The sequence below is a fragment of the Chrysemys picta genome, chromosome 4, assembly GCF_011386835.1.
Source record: "Chrysemys picta bellii isolate R12L10 chromosome 4, ASM1138683v2, whole genome shotgun sequence".
In the NCBI taxonomy this organism is placed as follows: Eukaryota; Metazoa; Chordata; order Testudines; family Emydidae; genus Chrysemys; species Chrysemys picta.
Genome location: NC_088794.1, coordinates 19,884,957 through 19,910,973, shown reverse-complemented (window position 1 = coordinate 19,910,973; position 26,017 = coordinate 19,884,957). Strand labels below are relative to the sequence as shown.

General features: G+C 43.6%; 1 protein-coding gene across 4 annotated transcripts in view; it reads right to left on the bottom strand.

Annotated features, from left to right (window-relative positions):
* Positions 1-382: 382 nt before the first annotated feature.
* Positions 383-26,017, bottom strand: part of DSTYK (dual serine/threonine and tyrosine protein kinase) — a 59,582-nt gene continuing 33,947 nt past the window's right edge. For 2 of the 4 annotated variants that reach the window (XM_005306418.5, XM_005306420.5), the window contains exons 3-13: positions 23,670-24,333; positions 18,032-18,264; positions 17,387-17,470; positions 13,857-14,033; positions 13,322-13,451; positions 12,075-12,231; positions 11,186-11,318; positions 9,354-9,467; positions 8,671-8,785; positions 7,529-7,663; positions 383-4,936 (exon numbers count right to left, since the gene is read on the bottom strand). In XM_005306418.5, the coding sequence (XP_005306475.2) occupies positions 4,749-4,936; positions 7,529-7,663; positions 8,671-8,785; positions 9,354-9,467; positions 11,186-11,318; positions 12,075-12,231; positions 13,322-13,451; positions 13,857-14,033; positions 17,387-17,470; positions 18,032-18,264; positions 23,670-24,333 (2,130 nt within the window). In that variant the 3' untranslated portion in view covers positions 383-4,748. Of the gene's footprint in view, positions 4,937-7,528; positions 7,664-8,380; positions 8,453-8,670; positions 8,786-9,353; positions 9,468-11,185; positions 11,319-12,074; positions 12,232-13,321; positions 13,452-13,856; positions 14,034-17,386; positions 17,471-18,031; positions 18,265-23,669; positions 24,334-26,017 lie in introns of all 4 variants that reach the window. The other 2 variants (XR_010600389.1, XR_010600390.1) reach the window with 2 other exon arrangements.

Sequence of the window (26,017 nt, the reverse complement as noted above, 5' to 3'; positions counted from 1 at the left end):
GGAACGCTTATTGAGAGTGAAGATAAGACAGCATTTGACCGAAAGGGAGCATGACCAAAATAAGGGTCTTGTGCAGAAAGCGTCAGCTCAGAGCACTACTTATCCATTACAAAGTATTCTCCCTAGCAGAGTTCAAGAGGAAAGTTATTTCATATCAGGTTTATGCAGGTCCAACTCTAATGACATCAGTGTAGTCATTCATTTACACTGGTACAAGAGGCAGACCAGTGTCAAACCCAAGGGCTAGCTTTAGCTTTGCGGCATTTCACTGGAGTTCAGCAAATGCTCCTGGGCACTTTTGGGATATGGACTTTATCTGAAGAGACATATGGTGGGAGGGTATCGTCAAGGGGGAAAGCAAGCCAGACAATGCAAAAACATAAAACGTTAATGTGACCTTTATTATACAGCACAGTGTGCTCTGTGCATTCTAACAATTATATAGAATATCTATAAAACAGACAGTTGATAATGGCACTAAATGAAGCCTTCTTAACCCACAGTTGCGTCTCTTAAAAATACACATATGGACCTGGTAAGGAAAGGGAATTAGTAATGCAGAAAGTTATAATACAAGGGAAAAAAATTTTAGTTTGTTCTTGATGTCAATTTCTTGGTTATTGCACTTTTTCCTACACACTTGGTAAGTTCATTACCTTTTCCTTTAACAATGTAATATACATCAGTCCTTTAAAGTTTAAAATAAAAAAAGCAATACAAAATCTAAAGACATTACAATGGAGCTGTACAGTTCTTAATTTCTCCCCCAACCCCGAAAATGTAACAGTTTTCACCACTGAACTTCAGGTCAGCCAAAGCTCAACAGGCTCCCAAAATAAAGGGCATAAAGTAAAAATAAAAACCTTTAACATTAGTGCTACTTAAGCCCCTGAGGGAGTTTTTAAATGCAGATGTGCTCCTGTTTTCTCCTAGAGAGGAAAACCTTGTAATATTAAAGTATTTAAAAAAAAAAAAAAAAAAAAAAGTCAAGTCACTTTTAGATCTTCAAGTAGGACCAGCAAGTCCAGAGAATGCAATATGAACACAAAGGAAAGGAGAACAGTAGGGAACAGCTATTCCTTCAGCAAGGGATGCAAAGGGATTACTCAATCCCATTCTGAAATTCTACAGAACTTGTCACCATGTGTAAACCAATATAAATGTAAATATCCTCTCCCCCTCCAAAGAGAAGCTGTGGAGGGGAAAAGAGGCTAGTATCACCATTCAAAACAATGTGCAAAGCGTAAACTGGAGCAGCTTGCTTTTTAGTTAAAAAGGAACAAGCAAGCTGTAGAGTTTGCTTAATGTAATTAGCAACCCTCTCAAATAGGTTTAGACACATGTTTGAGTTCTCCCACCCACCGACCAGCAGTTGCCCAGCCAAAGAAATGTCCTACGGATCCAGATATACAGTACATGCGACAACTATAGAGTGAGTAACAGCAGTGGCAAAGCATTAGAACACTGAGGCTGGAGTCCTCCAGCATTGCTATGATCCAGTCTTCCACTGCATTTAGGAAGCATTTTCTTCCATCTCATCCCACAATATGTAGTGTATGAAACAATCGAGCCACTTCCATCCTGGACAGAGCAATAGCTGAAAAGTTGCTACCTTGGTAAATCAGTCAGGAATGAGTGGCTCTTATCTTTGCACAGTAAGCTACTAGCAGCTTTCAAGTTTAAGTCTTAACCTTCCAACTACGTTTGCTCGGCAAACTAGTTTTATCCTATTTTTACATGCTTCCAACTCACTGACTGAAGAATAAGCATTATACTAGAGCACCTGGTACGGCCACCAAATTAGTGGCAGAACGTAAACCTCACAATGCAGCTTAGTAAACAAAGCTTCTATTCAAATCTTTTTAGGTCTAAACCCCACCTGTGCATCTTTAGAGAGGCTTGAAGTGAAAGCTGGGTAGGGATAGTGGATTTTGGGGGCAAAGAGTGCCATTAGTTTGTATATTTTTGCAATGCACATTAAGTCAGCCTGAGCCTTTTGAAGTATTTCTGTCTTTTGTAGAGTCTTGTTTAAAATAAGACGATGACACTATTTTACTGGCACTCACCACTGATTTGGGTCCACATACAATAGAAGCCACCAGAATTCCTGTTAAATAACATGGAGCTCTTTCTATATGCCTAACAGTGAGGGTACGTTTTACAGTCTAGTGTTTAAGTATTTTATAGTACATCTATCTATTCATCCACAGGCCATGAAGGCTGCTTCATATGATAGGCTCTGTGTATTTCTATACAAGGCTAGCTGTCAATTACACAACATTAACGAATATCCAAGTTTGTTACTGCCTTTCAATCTGCTAGAATTAAACTCACATACAACTGTCTTTGGTTACATCATTACCTAGTAGAGCCTTTTAATGGGATCGTTTACGCATCTTGTTTTTCTTTCGCTTTAATGAAGAGTTCTTACTTTTGAAGCAAAAAAGATGTGAAATCTGCTTTGCAACAGGTCAAGTGCCCAACAGAGGAAAAAGGAAAAAAAAAAAAAAAAAACCCACTGTGTAGGAAAGTGTCTGTGTATTAAATGTGGGAAAACTTGTGCAGGCCTATGTGTGCTGGATACATAAAACAATCCCAGGGGAATTATTTAAAAGACTTCCAAGTACTTACAATCAGCATTAAAAAGGCACAGGATAAAAGTCAGGAAGGTGCCACAAAGGAGAAAGCTATACAAGACATTTCTGGAATTGCATATATAGATTTAAATTTTATTCATTTATTTTTTTGTTTTGTTACACAAACTATGTCTATAGCTGCAAAAATACTGACCTAGACTCTTCTAGTTCTCAACGTAGTTACTAGCCACCATAGGACAAAGTAAACGGATATAAAACGGATTAATACTGTTAAAGTCATTGGTGGCATAGATATACACCAAGGCAGTGAAGTTCCTAGTAATAATCCTGCTTTGAAAAGAGACTGGTTTTTCTGTGCATGTGATTTATAGCTACTGCCCATTTCCATTCAAGTTACTGGAGAGGCTGCAGTCTATGGAACTATGACAACAGTTTTTATGCCATTGTCTGTAGTTAAGTAAAAAGCAATCTTTTTTAAAAAGCATTATTTTAGTTTTATTGCATGCAGAAGATGGGTTAAACTAGACTGTTGAGTAACACTGCAGGGTTATTTATCCCTCTCCTTTGTTCAAGCTGTTTAACAGGCAAAAGGCGACTGGTCGTAATCTTGCTTTGTACCACCCAGTAAATTCCAGCAGCAAGGTGTAATAATTTCACATGCCTGCATGGTTTTGCACATGGCATGCTAGATTTCCTGTTAAAATGAAGCCACTGCCTGCCCCATCTCCTGCAGTGGTGGGGAGGAGTGTGCTGTTATACCTAGGGACAAACTGCCAAGTAATCAGTTTCCTCACACATACAAAATGTGTTCTCCATTCAGATTCCCTCCTTCTACCCCCCATCTATCCCGAAGCACTTCAAAGTATCAACCTCGCCCAACCAAATGCAGAGGAAACACTGTGGAAAGGGTGTGTTTTCAGAAGGAGCCCTTCATGTAAGGCGTATCAAGACTGTCCTACCCCACACACACCCTGCAATTGATCTCCAATTTTTAATACAACCAAACTGCAAAGCCCAAGGAAGTGAAGAAATCAGATGTGGACACAGCAAACCCTGCACCTCTCCACTCCCCACTGAAGAATGGCAGACCTGTTTTCCCTTGGGTACTTTTTCACCCAGCAAATGACTTTAAAAAGTTGAAGAAATCTTATTTAAAATGTCGATAGCAGAATTTAAAACGGTCATTGCCTTTACACTTAGTTCAAAACAAGGAAAGCATTTTAGTTAAAAACACAAACTGGTAATTTTCCAGTGGGTTTGGACATCAGTCGATAGTTGCTAATGACGTTTTGTGTTTCTATAATATTATGTGCAATTTCTCTGAACCATTTGTTTGAAGTCCCCATCTTACCAAAAGACTAAAAGAAAGGCCAGGTTAGACACCCCAACAACCACTATTAAGCAGAGTTATTTGAAGCAATAACTTGTTTATAAAAAGTGGTCTTTCAGGTTACGAGTAAGTAAGAGGGAAAAAAAAAAAAAAAAGTCAGATAGCTTATGATTTTGGGGTATTCCAGTTGCAGTGGAATGCGGAAATTCCCCCTTAGGTAAAGTGTGGATGCTTTGATCCTGTCAATGTAAACATACCGAGTGTTGTAAGCAGCTAATGCATAACGACACTCATGTCCCCCCACCCCTTGTAGCCTAAGGGCCCCACCCCAGGTAGTTACTGTTATTTGTCCCCCAAACCATCCAAGCTCAATTTTGAAGATAAGGAAAGCTGGTGGATATACTAAAGGTCAACCACAGATAGCAGCAGATGGAAGATGTTTTGTTTCAACTGTTACCACTGTGTGAGAACTGCAGTAATAAATCCCTAGTAACTCAGTTGCTACCAGATGCTTTTCTTTTGGTCAGTCTGGAGGGGATTAGCAGAGATCCCTTGCAGTCCAAATGGCCTGGATTTTCCATCTTTTATTTATTCACTCATCTTTGTAATAAAAATGAGTGCCGGGGTAACTTGTGTACTGGAGTGGAATTTTTCTGGCTGCTACCCAAGTTGCAATGTCCATAATGCTCTCAGAGGCGAGACATCTTTTGTTTGCTCCAGTGCAACTCCTGTTACCCAGCAAGAGCTACTTCTTCAAAGAAGACATCTGCAAGAAGGGGGTCAGAGTTCTCCCGTAATAAAACGGTTCTTTCATGTTTCCTTCAAGTAGAATCATCTAACCCTTTGTTTGACTGTTCAGAGCTTGACTTGCAGAGTCTGTCCATGATCCGCTGCAGCATGGGCTGGACAATGCCCAGGAGGGGACGCTGGGAAGGGTCTCCATCCCAGCAAGCTTCCATCAGCTGCCAGCATTCCTCATCAAATGCAGGGAGGCGCTCTGGGCGTACTCCTGGAAAATGGAAAGAAAGAACAGGCTGGTAACGGCTAGAAAATCCTGACTAAATAGGCATAGGAGATCCTTTGCTGTTAGTCACTTTGGCTCAGATTATAGTGGCCAGGGAAGAGTAAATGTTAGGCGTTTTCAAGACACTCCTAGTAAAGAAGGTGCTGTTGTGATAATTGGGCCTAGAAGTTTATCCTAATATTAGGGGCTTCCCTGGGAAAAGTGAGCCTAAGATCGTAAGTATCCAACATTAAACAGTGTTAAACAAGGTCTGGGGTTTGGTATACAGGGACGTCCGGTCACTTAGTGATATGGTGCAAACACCATTAAAATCCTTTTAACCTTTAATAGAGGATACAGAAAAGAAGGACAAACCGTTAAAACATTTGAAATGTAAAGTATTAAATAGGGCTTTCAATTAATATCCCTTATTCCCTTTCACTGAAGTGTTTTAGAAGGGCCATCCCTCTGTTTGACAGTTTTACATGGTAAATAACTGTCCTTTTGGGAGAAAGGAGAAGTTAATTGAGATGGGCGGGTGGTGGTTAAAGTCAATCCTGTTTCATCCCAGGTGGTATTTGGGATTTAGCTGGAGCCCGTAGAGTTGGTGATTTCATCTGGGTCCCCCCCTCAGTCCTGGTCTGGTCAGGACATCTTTCAGGATCAGGATGATGAAAGCCAGGAACCCAAGAGATCATGGAGGGTGGCAGCCAGGGTGGTGAAGCTCGCTCTCATAGCCAGTTTTTTTCTTCCCCAAAGCCTCTTTTCATTATGGACCCCAGACGGGAGTGGTGTGAGTTATAGCTCATCACCTCATGATTTGGTCCACCAATTAGACCTAGTTTCTGACACACCAGTTTTGATTTACTGATATTTAGTTCTACACTTTTGTCTACCAGGCACAATCTTAACACAGTCCTTGGGTTATAGCTATAGGGATTTTTGTTTGGACTAATTCAGTCTGCTGACCTCCCTTTCTTACCTTTTCCCCATCAACATTTGTTGTGATAGATTACTGTGATATCTTATGATTATAATAATGCCTGCATCTGTAATTTTCACTCCATGCATCTGAAGAAGTGGGGTTTTCACCCAAAAAAGCTTATGCCCAAATCAATCTGTTAGTCTTTAAGGTGCCACCGGACTCCTCGTTGTTTTTGTGGATACAGACAGGGCCGGCTCCAGCATTTCTGCCACCCCAAGCAAAAAAAAAAAAAAAAAAAAAGCCGCGATCACGATCGTGACCAGCGGCAGCAATTGGAAAAAAAAAAAAAAAAAGCCGCGATCGGCGGCAACAGTTCAGCGGCAGGTCCTTCGCTCCTAGAGGTAGTGAGGGACCTGCCACCCCCGAATTGCCGCAGGTGCCGCCCCTCTCCCTTGGCCGCCCCAAGCACCTGCTTGTTAAGCTGGTGCCTGGAGCCGGCCCTGGATACAGACTAACACGGCTACCCCTCTGATACGGAGTTACATTAATACTTTTGGCCCATTTAGTCCATCTAAATTAATACAGTGCCCAACACAGTTTCCCCAGTCACTTCAGATGGGGTTTTAGGAGCCGTAGAAGTGTGTACTGTTAAATCTCACAGCTAGTAATGGCAGGAGGCACCAAGCCAAGTATGGATGTGCATGATTCAGTTCCACTGAAGCAGTTGGCCACAGGAAAAAGCTTAACAGTACAGGGGAAAGAGCTTTTTCAGTAGCTAGCCCACAATTGCTGAACTCAGTCCTGGAACACGAGACCGAATGCACATCTTGCATCCTTCCGAGCAAATGCATGGCTCACCCATTTGATTTAGTCTCTCTCGTACATGGAAAAGTTGTGGACAGGAATTAAAAAGGGTAATGCACTGACTCTTTCTTATACTAGATTCATCACAGAAAGTATGTGCTACCACAGGATAGCAACTGCCCTGTTAAACTATTTTCTAACTTGGGAAGCAGAAGTTCATTGCTCAGAATGGGAAACTATAATAGACAGTCTTCCATTGTAAAAAAACGTTTTCAACCTTCCACTCATTAACCATCCCCAGCATTATAGTTTTAGCACCTAGTCAAACACTTGAGGGTGAAGGATTCTGATGGCGTCTGGAAATTGCAAGGAATTAAGCATTCCTTAAAAGGATTATGCCATGTCTGGCTGTTTCTGGGATGTGGTTTACTCTACCTTCTAACCTTAATACATCATCCTTTTGAGGCAAGAATGGCATTTAAAACGTTGTGCTAGCACAGTGACAGTAATCAGCAGGGACAGGTTGTGTTTTATCGGAAGCTATTTTAGAACCCTGCCAGTAGCTAGAGAGATTTCAGTTAGACTTTTGGTGACATGCCTTCAGCAGATCCACTGAAGTCTGCCCAGATTCCAGCTAATCTTTAGAGAGGAAAAAAGTGTCAGGTGCCATTTACCCATCTATACTCTTAGAGGGTGACAGTCTGCAGTGCACTTTTTACTCAAAGGCCACTAAATCCATAGGGAGGCTGGGACTGGAAATGCAGTTCCTAGTTAAGGAAAAATGAAGGGGGTAAAAGGGATTTACTTTTCCAGGAGGTTTCACACAGTACTAGATCACCTAACAGTAACACAGCATAAGTCATACATACCTCTTCTAACATTGTTCCAAAGGTGGTCTTTGCTTGCACACCTCTCAAAGGCCTCTGGTAACTTCACATGTCCCGAACAGATGTACCAAAACAGGATACCAAATGCATAAACATCCACCGAGTTATCATATTTCCCTGTGGCAAATGAACAACAAACAGGTTTGATTAACAGGACAAATGAACGTCTCCAGAGTTTGAAACCAACATAAAATGAAAGGTACAAAACTAATCTGAGTGTTTGCATCACAGCTTGGTGTGTGTTATTGTACAGCATGAAAACAACTTAAGGCCTCCACTCCTTCAAAGACTTACACACAGAGCAGTGCTATTAAAGCCCATGGGACTACTTACAGTATACAGAAGGTAAGCAGATGCTTAAGTCTTTTCAGGATCAGAACCTAGCATGTTAACTATGAACACTGTTATTAAATCAGGAGCATCTGCATGTTACCCTTTGAAGTACACACACAAACAGGTTTGCTGTGATCAGTCTAATCTTAAAAGATGCTGTTCCTGGTGACATGTTTGTGCTGCACCTAACACAATGGGGTTCTGATCCTGATTGAGCCCTCTAGGAACTACTGTAAAAAAAAGGCTTACATTAAAAAAAAGGGGGGGGGATTTAAAAAGGAAAAATAGTTTATGTTAGAACCATAATGCTGAGAGTCAAATTTTGAATCAAGACTTATTTCATCTTGAGGATGGGAAATAAGCCTAGATGTCATCCCCAACTCTGAATTTCCCCAACTTTTTGTATTAAACTTGCTCTACAATTTGTATGAAACCCTTTATCAGACCCTAAAAATACAGCGGACTTTTTTTAAAATGGTTTATACCAGAGAGACTAAATACCTCCAATAGCCCTTCCAATGTATTAATTTGTTATTGACTTCTGTAGGCCATATGATTCCCACAGTAACCGCTCTTCTCATAAAGGAAAAAAAGAATGGAGATGATCATCACTTAGACTGAAAATACAGGAAGGTGAAGTTAAATACACACCACATGCAACTGAAGTCTACCACAGTTTTGACTAGGTTTTCCCCCTCAAGAGTTAAAAGGTACAGATAAAAGTACAGCATTTTGGGCCTTCGGGACTGGAACTGCAGACAGTCAATAGGAGATTCCATTCAGCACCTTACCTGTAAAGAGCTCAGGAGCCATATGGATGGGTGTCCCAACAATACTGCCAGACATCATGGCCTCAGGCTTGCAGAATCCCAGGTCCGTGATTTTGGCACGATTCTTTTTGTCAAGCTGTAGAGCCATCCATACATCAGGTGATGGTTAATCATGCTTTCAATCCTATTATTGGCTTTTTAATATTAAAAGCAACTTTACAAAATGTATTCATGTTTGAATTGTTGGGAGTTTGCTCTATGTACGTTATTCTGAATTACTGACTGCTATAGACTCTGTCCTAACTAACATGACAAGTTTTTACATCTTTATTAACCAGGAGGTATGGTCTAGCAGTGCGAGACCAGGACTGGGAACCAGAAAGTCCTAAATCTAATCCCAGCTGTGACAAACTATCCTCACACAAGTCACTATCCCACTTGCAAAATATTAATAATGCTTCTACAGCTCACAGGGACCTTGTAACACTGATATTTGTAGTGTTTTGCGAGTTCATGAAGAGTGCTATCAAAGTGAAAGGCATTTGTTCGTAAGTCTTCTTACAGAAACATCTAAATGAATAAGGCCATTATTTCATTTACTGTCAATGACATGAACGATTTACTAGTTCCCCTTTGGCAGTGGAGAGAAAAAGGCTTTTAGGGACTAACCAAAAGAAAGTGAAGTGTAAAAAGATTTCCCTTACCAATACATTTTTAAGTTTGATGTCCCGATGAACAAGCCCCTGACTATGCAGAAACCGGATCCCTTCAACTACATCCAGAGCAATCTGCAATCGTGTCTCCAGTATCAGCCCAGCCTGAGGAAGAGGCACACAGGATGATTTAATAATCCTACAAATGTAAGTTACTTTATATTTGTGGATTTCCTTGTCCTTCCCAGTAAATGCCATCTAGCTACTAACTGACCCTTTAACAGATGCAAGGAGCTCCTGCCAGAGCCATGGGTGAATGCCAGGCAATGGAATGGACTTGGCATGAGCGGCTTTTGTTGCCAAGATCCTGGTACATTAGTTTCACTAGGTTCTGAACATGGTATCTGTTTATCCTAGTCTGTTAAGTTCTTTTGCTCAGTCATGATCCACTATTTACTTCCAAAGTGGCTACTAAACTGCTTGATGGAATCAGCCAGGACTGCAGGCAGCAAGGTGAAAGGGATGGATGGGCCAACAGCAAAAAGGCCACATGACTTCTGAAAGTAAGGTATCCAAGACATTCCAAGTTGTCAGCTGCTAAAGATCAAGCGATGCAGCATCTTTTATGCCACCTTTACCAATACAGGCCAGATCAAAACAGTACAGTAGTCTAAGCCACACTGAAGCATTATGTAACTGTTACAGTAATGCAACTAGAAGATCTTCAGGAAGATGTTGGTTTTAGATCACTACCGCAAGAAGTCATGTTTCCTTTCACTTCTACAGCACACAATCTAGTTTTTTTTTTATTCCTATATTTTATGCCTTTATGTGTTTAACTCAAACTAAGTTTGGTCTGCTCTACTGCTATACTGACACAGGGCACCGCATCCCGGCTTTGTGCTGTTTACAACAGTTTGAAGCACCAATTGTTCAATTGGGTTTGTCAAGCAAAAAAAGAGAGTGTTCTTCACTTTCTGGTCTAAATAGTCTAGGATCACTGTTCTGTTAGACAGCTGCTGTGTTTCACCCCACAGTAGGCTGTGCTTCAGTTTGGCAGCATGGGTGAAGTGATTCCCCAAAAATGTTCTCTGGCCTGAGAGGGATTTTGGAAGTGTAAGGTGCTACAGAACATAGCCGCAAACAGCAATCTGAAAAGTCACCTGAACAGGACCTCTCACATAAAAGCCGAGAGTTATACCCTGGGAAATTCAAGTACTGATTCCATCTAGCATTTGAGCCTTCAGCTAGTGACTTCCCTTTTAGGGGACTTTCACAGTCAGACTGATACTGGCAGTATGGTAGCCTGTGTAAAATAGGCCAACACAGCTTCTTCTACTTAAAATGGCCATTTGCGGGCCTGAATTCTCAGCTACACTAACGTCGCTTTACACCTCTCCAGCTGTATAAGAGGGTCTTTATATAAAGGAGAATTGGATCTATAATGTTTAGGAGCTTCCATAATTAAAACTGGGTCTAGTTATGTCAAAAAGTTCTCCAAGGATGTGCTCAGATGTATTTTTATGGTTGTTCTGTAGCCCAAATTTTACAAATCAAGGATACTGTCCACTTTAGCATTTAGGTTCCTGACTGTTTGAATCACAGACCAGAACTAGCTAAAGCTACATTTTACATGCAAACACAAAATTTGCAACAGTCACAGTTAAGTAATTTGCCATTCTAAGCACTCTGAGTGCCGCTGAGATTGTACATGGATGCAGGACATGCCTTCCATGTATTGCTAAACACATACTTGCTCTGACTAAAGTCAGTTATAAACATATTGAGGAAAATGACACCTGCAAGTGGTAAATAGACCAATAACTTTCTTCTACACCAGTTTATGAGTTCAGCTGGTGCTTCCAGCCATTTTTCCTTCTCACCCGTAGTCCTGTATAGAGATCTCTGTGCAACCGTTCCATTATCAGTAGGACAGCAATGCTGGAACCTCCCCCATAGCCGTAATCTATCACGGAGCCATGGAGATCTACTAGTCGCTCATGCTTTGGTAAAGACCTGGAGAAACAAAATCAGCACAACAGATAGACAATGTGACTATATTCCCCTAGATTACAATTCTGCCTACTTCCCCTCCTGCCCTCTTAAATCAAGCCTAGTCTCTTTACAAGGCACCCAACATCTGGGCTCTTAACAAGCGTAGCAGGAGAAGACTGACAATACTACCACCACTCTGGCTACAGCAAAGGACAGATCACTGAGTCAGTGTGTTGTAACAGGAGGTCTGCACTGCAGCAGAGGCAGCTCTATACAGTCAAGGCTGGTTACGTTTCCTACATTGTCATCCCACTGTCATTTTAGTCAGTGAATGCAGACTAGCACACTTAGGGCCTAAAGAGTGCTCAGTACTAGATGAAGGGAGAGACAGTACATCAGATACCAAGGCCAGGACAGTGAGAACTGTGCAACACCATGCAATACTAACTGACTTTTATTGCAGGAAGCAGCAGGGAATGGGAGTATTGCAGACACAAGAGAATCAGCCCTGGGGAGAGATGAGGCGGGGCAGCAGGTGAGCTTTGCACTGTCTTATCTATTCTACAAGTAGCATCGACAGTTATTTAGTCCTCACTCAAAGTTGTGCAGCATTTAGTGGCAATCCTCAGCACTGACCAAGTCACTGGGAGTGGTAAGGAACTACGTTGGACCAAAGTCTCTCTGCCTCAAGCCATGTAAGCCAGCCTACGTAGCTACTGGAATCTAACCAGGTTCAGTTGGCATTTGCAGATTAGAGGAGAGTTTACCAATACACACCTCATATAGTGAAACTCAAGTGCAAGGTCATTCCAGTGCTTCTCGTCTGGAGGGACGACTGATTTGAGTGCACATGGGAAATGGCCCCCCCAACTATCACACAAGTACACCACTCCATATTGCCCTCGGCCCAGCTCACGGCCTAGCTTCGGTTTACCTGCAAACACACAGCAATGTGTCAGTTTGATCAGAGGTAAAGTTTCCATGTTCTCCCCCTCTAGCATAAGTATCTGGCTATGATGATGCCATGAACTGGACTAGTATTTCACATTCAGGGGGAGGTAGGTGGGTCCTTCTTGAAATCAGGTAGTTTAAATTGTTAGGTCAGTGCTAGACTGGAACTGGTATAGGCCACAATATTTATATGCAGAACAAGTAACAGCCCAGTACAAGCTCTCTCTGGACTCTTCTGCAAGTGAGACTCACCCCCATATGCTGAGGTACCAAAGAGGAAAAAGGGGAGTTCTATCTTCATTGCTCATTCAATCCTTTGTCTAATCTGAGACTGCCAACACAGGAGACATCTAGCAACAGTCTGTAAGTGAACAGGACTCTCATTCCAGCTAGCAGCATACAAGCCACATAACCCTCAGACGAGCTTTTTGGTCAGTACCCACAGAGTCTGGGTTTGATCCCATAACCACGAGGCTGAAGGTTCTATAGCCCATTATCAATCCTATGAATCGTCCCAGGGAGTCTTTCAGAGGATTTAAGACAGTCTTCAAAACAAATCTCTGCGTCTTTATCAAGCCTTCCTAAAAGTTCTTGTTATGCCCACAAATTTGTTGTAAAGTTTTTCTTTTTAAAAATGAGCACAGCATTGAAGTATATTTGATTTAAACAATTAGCCTTGCAAAGAGTTCTCTAATTAACACCCCTCCCCTCCACAGAACTCTCCCTGTTTTGAATCTACAAACTAATTGTTTTTAGCTATCCATCCTACTGCCCCCGATCAGCCTTCCCACAAAGTCCTATACTAGAAGATGAGTGAGGTTTTTCCCTTTCACAAGCCTGCAGGATTAGAAGCAACCATACCCAATACTTCGACTTAGTTGGCAGGTGTCAAGTAGAAGCCAAGCCAGAAGAAAACTAGTGTTCAAGCCAACACTATTCTAATATAATAATCTACAGCTAGATGAGAAGTCCCCCTTGCCCTTGCTCCCCCAATCCCTGCAGAAGCAGGACAGATCTAATCCAAGACACCCTCCCAAGAGACTCTGGAAAGAAGATCGGGTATAGGTGCTCACCATGTAACAACACATCCTGCAGAGACCTGCTCTCCAGTGAGAGGCGGGCTAGCCGAGGGGCATGGTCTTTCCGCACCTTCAGCCAAAGGTCTTCCGTTTTCTCCAACCTGCCTGAATGGCCAGCCTCTAGCTACCAAGACAGAAGGCCAGAGATGGTACGTGTAGAGTCATTCTATATGGTCACATGCCTCACATAGAAGCAAAAGGTGAAAGCAAGGTAAGACACTGGATCATATGGAGTCCCATTTTCAAGATGGGTCATTTAATTAGGGCACCCACTTCACTGCAGGGAGGGCTCCAAGTTAGCTTGCCATGCTGATGAAGCCAAAGCATCACAAGCCAGAGTGTCTCCCACTAGGTAGGCAATACTTCCACATTGAAGAGAACAGCAATGGGTTGACTATTCTGCCCACCCTTTGGTCATCTCACTTGTGACAGTTCTGGTTTCCCGGAGTGGCACTACACAGAAACCCCAATTTGTTTCTTCTCATGGTGCTCTGCCTTTGCATTGCCCACTTCACAGCCCCACACCTACCTGTCGCAGAGAGGCTGCAAAAGCCTCATGAGAGCTGTTTAGCCTGGTCCGGAATTGGCTGCAGATGCTCTTCGCCAGCTTGGAGGCACTGAGGCTCTCAATAGCATCCTGAGCTACTTTCCGCTTCCACTCCATGGTGATAGCAGGTGGGCTGACCCAGGTAATCCGCTGAATTATCTAACAGAACAGGATTAAACCAATTAAACTGAAGGGCCAAATCTTGCCCTCAAGCCTCATATACTACTTACTTCTTTTGAAATCTTAAGAGTTGGTCTGAGGGCAGAATCGGCTTCAGAAAGAAGAGCAAGTATGGTTCTTTGAGATGTGTTACCCACACAGCTTTTACTCTTGACATGCAGGTGCCCAATGTGCACAAGTCCAGTTTCTTTTTCAATAGCAATGTTTCTTTGGGGCCAAATCTGCAGTCCAAGCACCCCCTTGATCCCTGTAGCTAAGCGGGCAGGGCCAGCTGCATCCGTACTCCATTCCTTCCAATAGGGATTCCCTAGGAGCAGGACTCCAATCATCAGGGAAGGAGAGTGGGTCATGGCATCTTTGTGGACAACACATCTTAAAGAATCACAGTTACTAGACGTAACCATTCAAGTTATTGTTCACAAAGATTCCACACTTTGGTGACTAAAAAGCAGTTTAGTTTCTTTTGAAGCAAGTCAGTCACTTGCTGGGGGAGCTCCTCTGTGCCAACCAGCCCATCATCCATTACAGATGCACCTTGATACCTTGCCTTCAGGTGGGCAGCTGCCACAGCTAGGCCTTAGGTGAACACCTATTGGCATGCTGAGAGACCAAAGGGTAGAACTCTGCTGATAGTATGGATGTTCCTGCCAGGAATCCATGAGCTGGAAGGATTAAGATGGGAAAAATACATATCTTGAAGGTCAAGAGCAGTGAGCCGGTCCATGGGATCCGGAGAGGAGATTATAAAGTCCAGGGTAACCATGCAGAATTTGAAGCAATGGCTAAAAAAAGTGTTGAGTCTCCCAACTTTGCAATTAGGATGCAGTGGGAATGAAGTCCCCTGCCCCTGAACTCTGTGGGGGTGCGGATTTCCTCTACCTCTCCCATTTATGTGAGGCAAGAGGTGGACGCCCTCAGCCTCTGACGAGACAGGCCTCTGAAGAGGAACTTGGGGGGAAAAAAAAAAACAGCTTGAACCTGGATGGGATACCCCTTGCTGACTATCGTCAAGACTCACCAGTCCTTGATCCCATCCCAGGCTTCCTGGAAGCAGGACAGGCTGTTGTCAAAGAGAGGCCTGGAGGAAGGAGGAGCTGAGGGAGGTTTGCCCAAACACAAAAAAACAAAACAAAACACCATTTTTGCTTGAAGCCCGATATTGTGGAGCAGACTCAGTAAAATCACTACCCCTTCCACAGCTGCTCTAAAGTCAGTAGCTGTGGCTAGTATTGAGACTAGTTTCAGTCTGTATCATGGTAGCTTCCTCTCTGGGGCTGGGACATACAGATCCAAGAATCTCAAGGTGGCTTTGGAGTCTTTTAGGGAATTAAGTTCCTCATCCATATCACTATTAAAGAGCTTGTTGCCCTCAAATGGGAGGGCTGATGGTGACTTGGACTTCCAGAGGATTTCCTGATGCCTGCAGCCATGAACCTGTCTGCTGCAGCCGATGCATCAAATGCTGCTTGAAGTGCCAGTCAGGCAGTGTGCTGGCCTTTATAAGGGATTTCAATTCCTTGTGCTGGCCCTTCAGGAGTCGGTCCATAAAAATGGAAAGTGTCCCATAACAGAAAGTCCTTCTCTGGCGGCAGCACCTGATCATTTGCCACTCATATCTGAAGGCTTGCTGAGGGGCATACCTTCTTCCTGAAATAGATCTCAGTTATTGGGGTCTTTATCCACAGGGGTAGACTTGGACTGGCTTTGGTGCCTCAACTTTCCATGAGCTACCTGCCCTATAAAGAGAGTCCCAGGGGTAGGGTGTTGGTAAAATATTCAAACCCTTTCGCAGGCACCTGGTATCCAACAGCCCCTTTTGATGTTGCTGTGACTGAGGCCAATGTATGCCAAGTCAAGTGGTCAGTCACCAGTGGACATGGCCAGTCACACCGCAGAGGAAGGCTGCAGGACATTCAGAAGACATGCTCCTGGATGACTTCCAGTGGAATATCCAGGGTCTCCACCACTTTTAGCAAGGTCTTGGAAGGGCTTTAAGCTCATCCACAGAAGTAGTGAATGGGGGCTTAACTACTTCAATCTGCAGATGGAGATGGCCAGAGGCCGATAAATCTCTGGAGAGTAGTAATCTCCACCGTATTCCCTCTCACCTTCCAGAAACTGACACAGACAGGAGAGAAGCCCGAGACTGCTTCTTTGGTGAGGGGGATCTGGCTCTGGAGAAAGTGGACAAAGCTGACTTCCTAGAACAGAGGTTTACTTGTAGGGAGACCAGTACTGCCATGGCTGGTACGGACAGGGAGGATGACAAATGAGCAGGTATCAGGAGGACCGCTCTGCATCCCTGATGATCTTCCAGTGCCTCCCAGAGATTTTTTCCTGAACTCTGCCAGATCTCCACTGCTCCGAAGCACAACAGGCACTGGGAGTGCCAGTCATTCACAGGAATAACAGGTGCAGGATGGGCAGACCTTCAACCCCAATGACTTGGGGTCTGCCCTTGTACAGTCGATCTATACAAGGAAGAGATTCCTTGCGTAGAAGAAACAATCTTAAACAGAGTAGTGAGAAGAAGTAACTAAAGCCAATTGGAAGAGAAAAACCTATCAATCAACACTAGACAAAGACCAACACTTTTCCCCCTACAGTAAAGGAAAAAAAGAATGTACTAGCTGCACAAAGAGCTAGGAACACCCATACAGGAACCACAATGGGCAGTAAGAAGGAACTGATTGCAGGTGGCTGCTGCCCCCCACTCCTTATGCCTTCCATTATGAGGAACAAGAATGTACTCCGGGCACAGGCACAGTCCCAAAAAATCCAATCTCATGCACAAAGAGCAAAATCTGTATGGACACTCACTCAATGAATAATAGTGGTTTGCCTTAACATTTGTAACTAGCAACTGTCAAGTCAATTCTTTGCTTTGTGAAGCATCCAACACCCTTTTAGGGGCACATTATTAATTTGCACATTTATGGTTTGTAAAAAAGCTCAGTGGTTTGATCATTGGCCTGCTAAACCCAGGGTTGTGAGTTCAATCCTTGAGGGGGCCACTTAGGGATCTGGGGCAAAATCAGTACTTGGTCCTGCTAGTGAAGGCAGGGGGCTGGACTAGATGACCTTTCAAGGTCCCTTCCAGTTCTAGGAGATGGGATATCTCCATTTAAAAAAAAAAAAAAGTAGTAAGATTATGCAGAACATTCTGCAGACAAGCAGAAGTTATTAATATTTAGTATCAAAGTTTCATAAGCAATCCCTGCAGCATTTATAATCCAAACATTCCATCGTTGTTCTAGTACGCGAAAGTCAGGATGTGATAGTAACTAGTTTATTTTACAGTCCAAGTAGAAAGGAATGTAGAAAATTCATACCTGTTTGATCTGTTCCCACAGCATTCTGGTTACTGATGAGCCTGAGTGAAAAGTGACTTCAACGTGATAGGCTGCATTTAGTATCTGGAGTGAGGAAGGGGGGTGGGGGGGAAATTAGCAAAGTAGGAACCACGACTTGCTTAATTCTGATTCTGTATGGAAAACTGACCTAGAACAAATAAGAGCACTGGTCCTGTAAATCTTGTATCTTGCCTCCAGTATACCGGATGCTGCAGATGGCCCCCAGCCTACCTGACCAGACTATTCCGTGTATTTAATCCTTACCACACCCTTACATAGACAGGTAATTATCGCCATTTTACAGACTGGGAAACCGAGTGGGAGGTTAAGTGACTTGGCAGAGATCATACAGCAAGCCTGAGAAGAGCTGAGAATAGAACCTAGGATTCCCCAATTCTACCCCTCTTCTCCAGCCACTACAGCCGTTCCTCAAAGGTTTCTGCTTCTTTCTATTGCTTTTAATAGGGCTTGTACATTATAGCCTTGCCCAACTCTTCCTTGTTTTTTAGTGCTGCTCTCTTATTCCATCAGGATAAAGTCAAGTCTTGCTGTGACAGTCCAACAAAATTCTTTGTAAAAAAGTAATGCTACGAAAATTCTCAGCAACTGGTTGAGCTACCATACCTGTTTGAGATAATTGCTTGTGATATGTACTGAAACATCCTGAGACTTCTCCAGACTCCTCAGGCATCTCTCCAGTGTCCCCACAAAGCTTTCACGCAGGTAGTCTACGGAGCTTATCAATTTGTTGGCAACCGCTTGGTTTAACCGAGAAATGATCAGTTCCTGGATTTGCTTAATACAACATTTAATGTCCTTGGTACTCACAGGTTCCCCATTCTCAGGAATTATGATGTCTGCAGGAAGGAAGGAAAGTTTTATACAGATAGGACACAAAGGCATTACAATTGTACTATTAGCTGTCAAACATGACACGCTGCTGCACACTGTGTTTTGCAAAGCAACTACAGCACAAGCTTATTCCAGCACTTGTCTGGACAGTTTCTGCTCACCCTCCACCCCTTCTAACACTATTTAATTATCTTGAGTTTTGACCTCTAGGTCCTGTTCATGCTATTGGACAAACTGCTGCTAACAGTGGTTTGTGAAAGAAAGTTAGTTGAAACAATGTGAACAGGGGCCCTTCCACTGCTCCCAAGGGAGCGTGATAGTAAGATTAAAAGACCGTGACGGACTGTGGGTAGGGCTTTGGTTTTGTTTTATTGGGGGGGAGGGAGGAAAGAAGAGATGTTCTGAAGTATTCTGATTAGCACCGTTCTTTCAAAATCACTGGTCATGAAAGGGCCCTGTTAGCAGCCACCATGTTAAACAGTTACCATGGATTCAGCCATAACTTGGTTGGGATAGTCATGATTTCTGCAGCCTTTATAAAAAGAAAATTAATACCTCTAAAGACCAGATTGTTTAATGGTCTGTAGGGAGCAGGAGTTTCACCCTATGTGCAAGCTTGTTCTACATTCCACTGCACCCCTAGGGCCATAGACTCAATCTAGGACCCAAGACAGAGGTGAAAGGCTAACTCATTCACCATTTGACTCCTCTGTGTTTTCACTTTTAAACAAAGTGGTGTACTTGTCTTTGTTCACCTCTCAGGAAGAGGAATATTAGGAAGGTTTTATACATTCCTGCTCTTGATGTGACTAAATATTTTGCTCACCATTCAACTAGCAAATGTTTCCAGGCTACAATAAAAAAATAAAAAAAGTGAGCAAAGCATTTCTACACATAGAACAACTTTCTTTGCAGAGAGAAGGTAGTTTCTGAAGCATATTCAAATGGTGGTTTGGGAGGGTGGGGGAATTCAGGCTGCCTGTTTTTAACTAACTCAGTGATTCCCAAACATTCCAAAGCCACAATCTCACCCCCTCCAGTTCATTTTCGGACACAGAATTTCTTAGTGCTGAGAACTAAGTTCAATGAAAAGTTATTTGCTCCACTAAATGCAAAAAAGTGCAAGACAAGTCTCTAAACATACTTTTTGATCCCTTGTGTCTCCTACTGCAATTTCAAGCCAACTTAATAGCCTGTGAGAACAACATACACACCACTGCAATGCTCGTGCCTGCTTGTTTACATTTATAGGATTATTATTAGCAGTAGTATTGTGGTAGCCCCGTCATAAAACAGAGCCCCACTGTGCTAGAAACTGTACAGACACAGAATAAAAGGGGCCCTCCTGCCCCAAGGAGCTTATAATTAGCTCCCAACTGGACACTAAAGCTTGTTTTCAGAGGGCTGCCATACGAGTCACACTCTTGTGATGCACTTGACAACCTTCCATCTAACCCTCAAGATGGAAGGTGAGAAGATTACCCTGCCCTCTGATTTCAAATGCACATTACAGCGATCTCCCAGTCAGAAATGAAATCTGGTCTCAGCTTTGCGGTTAAAAGCAAGGTCTTGTGCAAGCCACTTATTGCTGTACCTCAGTTCCTCCATATTATTCCTCACATCACAGAAAGATTATCTGATGCTTATTCAATGCTTGATATACAAAATGCCAAGTATTATTCAATAGGTATCTAGCTGGTCAAGTTGCTACTGTGCATGCACCATAGCCGGTTTCCCCAGTTCTACAGCAACGCTCAGAGGTCAGGCTGGAGACCTGTATTTGAACACAAAATCCAGAAGGAGATTCTAGCTTCTTTAAACATAAATCAAGTTACTGACTTATGACGTCAGAGGCTGCAACAGGAGAATCTACCTTCCTTCCCGCAGCAAAAACTTTCTCAAATGCTGATAGCCCTCAAGTCACTATAGTCTGGTTTTACATCCTCCTGAATGCCAAGCTCTAACAAACAGCATGCACACTGAAGGCTACGTCTACACTGCAATTGAAGGAGTGATTAGAGCACAAGTAGGCATACTCGCACTAGCTTTAAACTAGCTAACGCAGCTAAAAAAAACAAACACAACAACAAAAGCAGTGAAGACGCATCAGCACAGGCTTTGGCATGGGCTGGACAAGCTTACCAGGTACTTGGGGTACATACTTGTGTTTCTAGCCTGTGCAATCATGTCTTCACTGCTATTTTTAGCTGCACGAGCTAGATTAAAGCTAGCTGTCGGTACACCTCCCCAAGCTGCAGTCACATCTGATTGGTTGGGTTGCAGCACAGATCAAGCCTGAGGACTTGTCTAGCTCCAAGTGCAACATGTTGCCCATAACCCAACTCCCATTCACACAAAGTCTCTAGCTCCAGTTAAATGATGCTTTAAATTCTAGCTAGCTGGCCCATCAGGGGATGTGGGCTGAAGCTTGAGTGCTGTTGATGCTCAAACTAATAATGCCGTGGGGATTCAATTACTCCAGGCCACTAATACAAACACCGTTACTCAAGTGTTATTTCAGTGTGGCCACTCTCACTCAAGCAGAGTTAACGCAAACCAACACTGCAGTGTAGACCAACTCTTAGTGATTATGGCTGTACTTACGTGAATGATACAAAGCAAACAAACATTTTAAGTCACAGAACAATCCTTCTCCCTCCCTCCTAATGGTGACTGCACTCCAGAGACAAATCTGGATACATGGTATTCCATTTGCTCATTCGCTACTTTGTAGCGGGTGCTCTATTCTACACCCTCCATCTCTCCTAGAGGGCTGCACGCATTTGTTTTCCAGTTTTAAAATTGAAGTGCAAGTCTAGAGATTTAGAAGCCTCCTTAGAGTACTCTGCGCCTTTTGAATGTAAAGAAAAGCAAACTACTTCCTCCAACCTTACAGCCGAAAGCTATTTTCAATTTCGTTTCAAGCAGAAAGCCTTCATGTCACTTCAAAGTGCATTTCCATCTCAACGTTCCTTCCTGAAGGACCAAAAGTTATCGCAAACCATTGCGTGACAAGCAAGAGAAAGTTTTATAAAACCGGCCACATCAAAGCACCCATTTGTTGCTAATCATGGGACTGTCTAGTGCCCCAGACCAAAAGACTCAGAGAGACTAAGTTATTTAAAGTTTAACCATTCACAACAGTTAATAAACCCCTCTCTCCTGGAGCTCAAAAGCTACCAACAGACGTTACACCTCATTGGGAAGTGCATTGGGAAGCCACGCATCTTCAAAAACAAGAGACAACCCATGGCATTCAGCTGGCAAGAACAGAGCAGGTTTTGCTGGCTCTTCCCAAAAGAGGGCCCCAAGCCTAGCCAGGATTGAGCTTGGTCGTTTCCACAATGGGAGAGGGCAAAAAGGACAGTGAGATTTCCTGCCCACATACAACTTCCTGGGGTGGAGGTTGTGCAGGATTTGGAGACCTGTGCTCAGGGCCACTTCCTGTTTACGAATTCCCAACAATCAGCCCACCCCAACCCTTCCTTATTAGGGCACTGTGGGCTATGCTATTGCCACTTTGGGGATGGGAAAGAATTTCTCCCCATTCCACCCGATTGACCAAGATTGTTTGGGATTTTCACCTTCCTCACAGAGAGACCTAGAGGTTGGCGTTTTGGGCAACAGGAGGGCTGGGATTCTCCTGCTCCTGGAGGTCACCGTTAGAACCTATGTGAGAATTGTTTAGCTGTTGCAACTTTTGGAAGGTGCGCCGTGCAGGAATTCTCTGATTTAGGCTCCAGACCCAAAGCAGTAACATATTAGTGGGCATCCGAAAGGTATCGCCTTGTGAGATGGGGCAACGTGTCTATTTCCTCATCCCCACCCCGGGTCAAATGCAAACCAAGGGCTGGGATATTACCAAGGGGCAACTGCCCCACCACTGCACTTCATGGCAGTGCTGTTTGGCTGTCGAGGTCACCTGTCACCTCAACTGCCAAAAAAGGATGATAGTGGGCAGCTGGAGGTGCCCTGAGAACCTTCTAGTGTGATGACTGGCTCCCTTACAGTAGGAGCGCCCCACAAATTGACAAAGGATCAATGTGGTGCAGGTGACTGCACTGGACTGTCCCTGATGGGAACTTTGGATGTAATTTGACTAATAAAACTGTAGCCTGGTTAAAACCCACACCACGTGTCCTTGCCTTCTTCCATGTGTTGAGCATGCCAAATAGACTTTTGGGCAATAACCCATGCTTTCTGATGCACTACCGGGTGAATGCCCAGAGGTCAGCAGGAAAAAAGATAGCAGAAGGGTAACCAGGCATCTATATAGAAGTGTTTTATTTTAGAAGGTTCAATACTGTAAAGCTGTTTAAGTCATCAACTGTGAAAGAAAAAGAAAGGGACTTTAAATTCTAGGAGTGCGGGGTAGAGTCTTGAACTCCACAGTTTTCTTTTAGAGATTTACAGTCCTCACAACTACAGCTAGGCAAATTAGCAATATTTCAGTCCACTGACAATTAAAAAGATTGGTTGAGCTGAACCAAAATGAAGGGTTTTGTTTTTTTAAATTTTTTGGCAAAAATATTTTGGGGGGGGGAGGGGGAGGCAAACAAAATATTTCTATTTTAGAATATTTTTTAGTTCCTTTAATAGTATAAAAATAAGTTTCTAGAAAAGCAGATTCAAAGGTGTCAAAGCGAGAAGTGCTCTAAAAAAATTCTGAAAAAAATGAGGCTCTATGACCAACAATTTGACAAAATCAACATGAATTTCCAAAATGTTTTGATATCACAAGCCTGCATTTTTTTTGCTGAAAAAAGTTGATTATCCAGTTCTGACTACTCACAATCAATCATTTTCCCACCACTAATGTAGGCAATTACTGTTTCCCACAAGGGCTTGTGCACACTTGAAACATGACAGCGATACAACTCCAGCGCTGCTGTAATGCTTCAGTGTAGCCACTGCCTACACAGATGGGAGGGGCTCTCTTGTCAGCATAGATAATCCACCTCCCTGAGAAGCAGAAGATTGGAAAAATTCTTCCATCAACCTAGCACTGTCTAGATCTGCTTAGCTACGTTGCTCACAGGCATGGATTTTTCACACCCCCTCAACGATGTAGCTGGGTCAACCTAACTTTTTAGTGTAGGCTAGGCCTAAGTAGCCTGTTCTGGTCTACGCAGCATGAATCACTGTCAGACTTAATTAGAAGTCAGGCATTCCTGGTCTAGTCGTGTGCTCAGACCTACTTCAGTGATCTGCTTAGAGAAAATAGTCCAGTGTAGCAGACTCTACCAGTTGATTGTTTTACAGATTAGATGACGCAGAAGAGGTCATGCAGGAAGGTAGACCTAGTCTGATCCTGATTTACATTGGCCCAGGAAGCAAAGTTTATGGAGGGGCTTATAAATTCAGTCATCCTCAGATATCTGCCCATCTCTCTCCTCTTACCAGAGATTACCTTTGAATTCCATGTTAGCAGCATCTTCCAGCAGCTCCTCTTTCATGTTGTTGAGAGTCTCTATGATCATGTCCTTCATCTCCTCCTGCTTGCGATTGGCAATACCCATCAGAGACTCATAGAGCTCATTCTCCTTCTTGCGCGTGTACTCCAGCCGTTTTGGGGTGATCTGCAAATCTCGTTGCATGTCAAAAGCCTGGTTGATGAAGATGTCCAGGCAGCGGCAGTGCACCATGTTCAGGATGGTAGCTACATCCACCAGGTGCTTCTGCAGCACCTGCCTGGAGAAAGTGCTCAGGAGACGGAATTTCTCAAATTGCTCCACCAGCATGCTCTGGGCTTTGGCATCAGAACTAGGGGCCCCACAGCTGCAGTGGTTGGTACTCAGGTAGTCTAGGTCCATCAGCTGACAGTAGAGGGATGACTTCTCATTCTCAGTCTTTTTGGGAGAGATCAGTTCAGCCTCTGACTCCGGCACTTTGCAAAAGAAAACAGGCAAAGAGAATTTCTCTTGGATTTCCCGCAGTTCGTTTTCATCAGATGCTGACAGTTTAGCCTCACTGATGGCAAAGGTGACAACAGGCAAGACATGGTTCACGTACTCTCCCAAGGTGACCTCAGCAGACTGGAATCCCCGACATGGGGCTACCACAATGTCCACCTCCTGAAAGAGTAAAAAAGGGAGATCACCACATTGAAGTTTTAGCAATTAACCCTGCTAGTAACTCTCCCAACTTCCCTCTCCCCACTAAAAGTTCATCCCTGTGGTGGGACCCATTTCATGGTCTAAACATGCAATTCCCATGAGTCCACGGGGCTGATTGGAGCTTCTCCCAGATCCTTGTATTAACCTATAAAAGTCTCAGACTCATAGACTTTAAGGTCAGAAGGGACCATTATGATCATCTGGTCTGACCCCCTGCATGCTGCAGGCCATAAAACCATCCCTACCCCTTCCCTGGACTCTGCTGTTGAAGTCCCCAATCCTGTTTTTAGTGACTTCAATTGGCAGAGACCCTCCTGCTAGAGATCCCTGCCCCATGCTGCGGAGGGAGGCGAAAAACCTCCAGAGGCTCAGCCAATCTGCCCTGGAGGAAAATTCCTTCCCGACCCCAAATATGGCGATCAGTAAGACCCCGAGCATATAGGCAAGAGTCTCCAGCCCGACCCCTGTTAGCCATTATACTATTTACCTACCATTGCTTGGCTTTCCTTGACTACTATATTTTACCATTAAACCATTCCCTCCATAAACTTATCTAACTTAATCTTAAATAAACTTTTATTCAAGGCTCATTTCTCATCCTTTTGGGTGTCTACAGCAATACTAGACAATGAAGCCTTGGAATCAGCAAACAAGGTTCAAATCCCGCCCAAGTTTCACATGGCAGTATAGGATCCATGGTCTTATTTTAGACCTCAAGCCTCTCTCTGTCTTGCAAGAGCTGACTTTTATTTCACTTTCATTGTGAAAAATGGAGAACTGAGAATATATCCTAGCTCACTTCAATACTTCAGACTTTTCACTTGAGTCACTTCATTTAGAATTTTTCCTCATTGTGTCTCGCTGAGATATGGCTAGAATGCTTCAGATCAGCTAAAGCTACTGAAGTCACAAGAGCCATGTTTTTGAGATTCAGCATTGAAGGTTTTCTAAAATACTATGATGATTTTTAGGACAGGAATTAGTGAGAGCACACTGCCAGCCTAGAGAATGAAATCAGTTGATCCGCAACACAAGAATAGCTATGGGAAGCTTGTGCTATATTTTCTCTGCTATCCACTGGCATGACTCAACCCTGTCTTGAAAAACCCCCATTTAGGGCCAGAAGAGAGTTCAGCCTCCCTGGCCTAGTCAGTTTTCGGTCCATTTCTAGATTGCCAACAAAGGGCAGTTAGTGTGCAGATATTTCTGGACACTAGAAATTCAATTGCATCAACCAACTTGTTATACATACACTAATGCAAAGTTATCATACTGAGGTGGCTTTCATTCACTACTACACAGAACTGGATCTGAACTAGTTACTAGAGTGGGGGGGGGGGGTTCTCAAACTTCATTGCACCGTGACCCCCTTCTGACAACAAAAATTACTACATGACCCCCAGGAGCGGGGAACAAAGCTTGAGCCTGCTAGAGTCCCACCACCCCAGGCGGGACTAGGTGAGGTGGGATCAAAGCTGAAGCTCAAGGGCTTTAGATCCAGGTGGGGTGGGCTTGTAACCTGAGACTTGCCACCCAGGGCTGAAGCCCTCAGGCTTCGGCTTTGGCCCCAGGTGGTGGGGCTCGGGCTTTGGCCCCAGCAAGTCTAACGCCAGCCCTGGCGATCCCATTAAAACAGGGTCAT